This window comes from Callithrix jacchus, chromosome 10, assembly GCF_049354715.1.
Source record: "Callithrix jacchus isolate 240 chromosome 10, calJac240_pri, whole genome shotgun sequence".
NCBI classification, from domain to species: domain Eukaryota; kingdom Metazoa; phylum Chordata; class Mammalia; order Primates; family Cebidae; genus Callithrix; species Callithrix jacchus.
This window is the reverse complement of record NC_133511.1, coordinates 73,686,071-73,691,592: the sequence shown is the minus strand read 5'-3', so window position 1 is coordinate 73,691,592 and position 5,522 is coordinate 73,686,071. Positions and strand designations below refer to the sequence as shown.

Below are 5,522 nucleotides of genomic sequence, written 5' to 3'. Positions count from 1 at the left end.
CACTCTTGTTTATTCCTGTAAGTCCCAATATTTACAATGTTTTTAGCAGTTCATAAAAAAGTTTTTAGAAAAAATCGTAAGGCTACAAATAAATCCTACTACAAATAAATTTACAAATGTTTTTATGCTTTTTTTTCCCCAGACAAGGTCGTTTAGCTGCCCAGGCTGGAGTAAAGTGTTGCAATTCTAGCACACTGCAGCCTCAAACTCCTGACCACAATCAATCTTCCCATCTCTGTCTCCTGAGTAGTTGAGACTACAGGCATGAACCACGACACCTGGCTAATTTTATATTTTTATCTATTTATATTTTTCATAGAGATGGGATCTCATTTTGTTGCCCAAGCTTGTCTTGAACTCCTGGCCTCAAGCAATTTTCCTACCTTGGCCTTCCAAAGTGCTGGGATTACAAGTGTGAGCCACCATGCCTAGCAGTAACACGTATTATTATGAGCACATGTACCTGTAATTTTCTTTACTTGATCAATTTTCAGTGGAATTTTAATAAACAAGTAGTGTACTCAAGAGGATATATCCCAAAGGACCCGAAATGTCATAAATATCACCTTCCTGTACAGTGACAGTTCTTTGGAATTTGTGGTTATTGTTGACGTACATTCGTCTGCAGGTAATAATTTATCTTTTCTATTGATACAGGAGTGTTTGTTTCTCATCTTTGTATTAGAAGTTAAGGTATAGTTTTTTAAAAGAAATAATCAGTTGTTGAACATTCACTTATTTCTATGATCAATAGATGTATTATCGTGTACATCATCTAATTCAACACAAGAATCATGTGAAGTATTTTTTAATGTAAATAATGTAACGAAGAGTCGAACAGTTTATGTAAAATTTCCAAGATTCTATGGATTGCCAGTGACAAAGCTGAATCGAATACCAGGACTCTACGTCTCCAAAAGCTTATGGCATTTCTGTCCAACACATTGCTTCCATGCCATAATAGTATGTATAACTGACTCCGAATTCGTGTAATACACAAGTATCTTTTCTAAAATTTTAGGCATTCATTCATGCCACTTAATAAAGTCCTGTACAACGATTTGGAAGATAGGACTTCAGAGTTCAAACACGTAATTGCATGGTGTTCATAACATAGCATGCTATTGCTCAGTTAATTCACATATAAAATTATTCAAGCATCTCAGTTCAGAATAAAAATGTGAAAATAATGTGGTTGGATGAACACATGACTTTGATGCCAGTGTGTGTGTGCATATGCATGTGGTATATGTGTGTGAGAGAGAGAGAAAGAGCAAGGCATGTGCGCAAGAGAGTTCAGTCTGCTTTAGACCAAATTCTTTAAGAAAAATAAATTATTCTTTAATTTTGGTTGATCTTTAAAAAGAGAATTACATGATTTTTTGTGGTTGCTCTTGTTGAGGAGCAACAAAGAATAGAAGTTTCTAAGAGTAAATAAACCTTATATTAAATGACGTAGGAAAACACGGAATTATCTTAATTTTCTTCTGTAGAAGATATAATTATCCACATAGAGGATGCTTCCAACATCTTGGCTTCTTAGTTTCTTGACATCTCCTAAAAAAAATTGCTTTCCTCCCTACTATAACCTGTCTTTCCCATTGTCAGAATTTAGACGTTATCATTTGCAATAACTGTAGCTTTTCTACAATCTCATTTTTAAACATACCAAACTGTAACTTACCACCATTTCTTGTTTTTTTTTTTTCTACTCGTTTTCCCTAGTAGAATAATAATAGAAAATTTTCAATCCTTGCAGAAGGGCGGGGACCTTTTTGTTGATTTTGCCCATCTCAGGTACTCACTTCATCTTTGCCTAGCTTAAATGTAGTGGTTATTTTACTGTTTGCTTTGCAAATACCCTAACATTTCTTACCGGCCCCTTTTGTTGCTCTAAGAAAAAGAAAATCCTAGTGGAATCTGAGTCCTCATCTATCAGGCACTCACAACTGTTCAGCTGCAAACAAAAATATATTAACTGCCTAGGTGCTGGGCACTGAAGGAGACCTGCCTCTCAGAATTGTCATTATCTCTCAGCAGCATCTTTATATGAATTACTGCACTGAAAAATTACCCTTTCAAGAGGAAATGTATTATTTATATGTTAGCATAATTAAAAAAATTTTTTAACATGTAACCAACCAAGTATGCTTTCTGATACTTTATAATCTTCTTTAGAAATTACAAAAAGATGTGTAATATATAAAATAAACATAGCAAATGAATTAGAAGTCCAAGAATATGGTTTTTCGTTTTAGCTCAGTTTCCAGAAAGCCGTTTGTTCTAAAGTGAGTTACTTAAATTTTTTGGAGCTCAGTTTATGATTTTAACAAATGGGAGAAATGGAGTGAATTATTTCTAGGACCTTTTGAAGCTGGGCATCATATGAGAAAGCTCTCCTGCTTTTCTGGCTTTTTTCATGATTTTTATCAAGCAAGTTGGTATGGAGGAGGGTTTTCCAGAAGCTGACCTCCAGATGCAATTTCTATCAGACAGGAACTATTCATATAGGGCTGGATATTTGTGAGCTGTAGAAGGCTGGACTCCTGTTAGCAACCTAGCCCCAGCTTCTGGAGTCTTGGGCATAAGTTGTGTCTTTGGCGCCTCCCAGGAGTAACCTGATCATGTCTTCTCCAGACCGGCTCACTCTCTTGAATCAGATAGCTTGATTCTGAGATAATCAGGAAATATCTTAACTCCTCTTTCAAATCTCAGTCTTCCTCTGTTTACTTGTTTATAATTTGAGTGCATTACTTCACCTTCTGCCTTGGTCCAGACTTCCTGGATTTTTGATGTACTTTCCCTCAACTGTGAGATTTTTGGATGGGGACCACAGCCCAGTGCTGAGTTACTGACCTCTTCTTGGTCCTGTGGATTAGTATGTGGCTACTATGTTTGACCCCTGGAATTCAGAATTCTTAATGACTACACATCTTTCATACAAGAGATGATACCTCAAACATCCTTTTGAACAACTGGTCTTTTCCATGAGTCTTGATCTGATCTGACATTTATGTCTCCCTTCAACCATGTCTTTGGCCTAACATGATTGAGTCACTGGATTCTTTATATATTCTAGTGACCATCTCTGAGATGTGTTCATAGAACACCTAAATTAACTATCCAATACGAGTTGAGTGTGTTACGTTAAAAAAAAAAAGATTTTTTCTGAGTATTCCCGACCTTACATCAGTGAACATTGATATTTTCAAGTCTTACATGAGATAGTGCGTGTGAAAGCATTTTCTTCCCAAATTTACATGAGTGCCTACAGTGTTACACTTTTTATTAAATAATTATTGTAAAAGTAAGTGCAATTATAGCATTTAATCCCATTATAATATTCATTTGTTTTTCTTTCAGTGGGCACCATTCCCAATATAGATGGGGACTGGAAATGACACAACTGTGATAGAGTTTACTCTTTTGGGGTTATCTGACAATACTACTGTTTGTACTATTTTATTCCTTGTGTTTCTAGGAATTTATGTTGTCACCTTAATGGGTAATATTACCATAATCGTGTTGATCAGAAGAAGTCCTCATCTTCAGACACCCATGTACCTTTTCCTCTGCCATTTGGCCATTGTAGACATTGGGTACTCCTCATCAGTCACACCTGTCATGCTCATGAGCTTCCTAAGGAAAGAAACCTCTCTCCCTGTTGCTGGCTGTGTGGCCCAGCTCTGTTCTGTGGTGACATTTGGGACAGCCGAGTGCTTCCTGCTGGCTGCCATGGCCTATGATCGCTATGTGGCCATCTGCTTGCCCCTGCTGTACTCCACCCGCATGTCCCCCAGCGTCTGCATCATCTTAGTGGGCATGTCCTACCTGGGTGGATGTGTGAATGCTTGGACATTCATTGGCTGCTTATTAAGACTGTCCTTCTGTGGACCAAATAAACTCAATCACTTTTTCTGTGACTATTCACCACTTTTGAAGCTTTCTTGTTCCCATGATTTTACTTTTGAAATAATTCCAGCCATGTCTTCAGGATCTATCATTGTGGCTACTGTGTGGGTCATAGCCGTTTCCTACATCTACATCCTCATCACCATCCTGAAGATGCACTCCGCTGAGGGGCGCCACAAGACCTTCTCCACCTGCAGCTCCCACCTCACTGCAGTCACTCTGTTCTATGGGACCATTACCTTCATTTATGTGATGCCCAAGTCCAGCTACTCAACTGACCAGAACAAACTGGTATCTGTGTTCTACACAGTGGTGATTCCCATGTTGAACCCCCTGATCTACAGCCTCAGGAACAAGGAGATTAAGGGAGCTCTGAAGAGAGAGATTAGAAGAAAAATATTTTCTTGACAAAACTAGTTATTTTGAAGAATTTGATGTATTAATATTCCATATATATAATAATAAGATACTGAGTGTTTGTGGTCAACATATAGCTATCCATAGATCATTACCCAGGGTGGAGCTGTTTAGTCAATCATGAGGGTAGATTTTCAGATCAAATACGAAATTAGAAGTCCATCTTGCTTTACCTTTAATAAGATTAAATTAAATTTATATTTGAGAATGCAAATAGTTTCATATGAAAAAAATGCTTTGTCTGTTGAAAATCCTTTTAAAATTTTATTCATGTTTTTTCAAGAGTTGTTTTCTCCCATAAGTTAAGGCATACCTTTAAACCTTCAGGCTGTGGCTTCAGCCTCAGCCTATGCTGAGATATATGCCTGATATCGATAGTTGTGAATGAATACATTATGAGAGAAAATGAATAAGGAACCAGTTAGTAAAATTGCTAGAGATATTCTTCTTCCAGAAACGCTACCTGGTGAGAATTAGCTTGGTCGATCCACAACAATCTGGTCTGTGTTTCTATTCTCTGTCTCCAGCATGGTTACAGAGGTCCCAGAGAAGAACAGGATGAGATGCCCCTGACTAACCTACGAATTTCCCTGTCATATCAAAACAGGTGACTTCTGTGGGATCATTCTCCTCAGAGACTGAGTGGAAAAAAAAACCCAGACAATAACTTCCAAGAGGAGAATCCAGCTTATGGTGTGACATTGTGGCTGTAAGGAACAACCTTTTGGAGTGACTCATTAATGAGATCTTCAAGCTATTCAGGAAACTCAAGAGGACTGGACTGTCTCTTCCCTGAAATTATGTCTGTCCCTGGAGAATTTAATCAACCTCTGTATGCTGACCACTACCAGATTTATTTCTCTTTCCTGTCCCCTCTTTGGTGTTTCAGACAACAATCCCAACATTATGCCAGTATAACCATAGGGTATCAATTATTTCATTCACTTCTTCTTTCTTTTGTACATTCAAAAACTATATTTGGTGATTCTTATAGGCACTGGCCTAGATGAGGATATAAGTGACTAATAGCCACAGATGTCTGTCCTGATGAAATCTGTCTTCTAACATAGGAGTCAGACAATAAAACTAACAAGTAAGTAATACCTATTATTAAAAGGGGATGAGTACCATGGAGAAAGAAAAAGTGGAGCAGCACGTGGAAGGCTGATGTGCTAGGGGCAGGGAGGAGTCAC

General features: G+C 37.7%; 1 protein-coding gene across 1 annotated transcript; it reads left to right on the top strand.

Annotated features, from left to right (window-relative positions):
* The first annotated feature begins 612 nt into the window (after positions 1–612).
* On the top strand, positions 613–4,538 carry LOC100403918 (olfactory receptor 5P3). Its single transcript, XM_002763675.5, has 2 exons — positions 613–628; positions 3,364–4,538. The coding sequence occupies exon 2, from the start codon at positions 3,385–3,387 to the stop codon at positions 4,318–4,320; it is 936 nt and encodes a 311-aa protein (XP_002763721.4). The 5' UTR covers positions 613–628; positions 3,364–3,384; the 3' UTR covers positions 4,321–4,538.
* Positions 4,539–5,522: the final 984 nt, after the last annotated feature.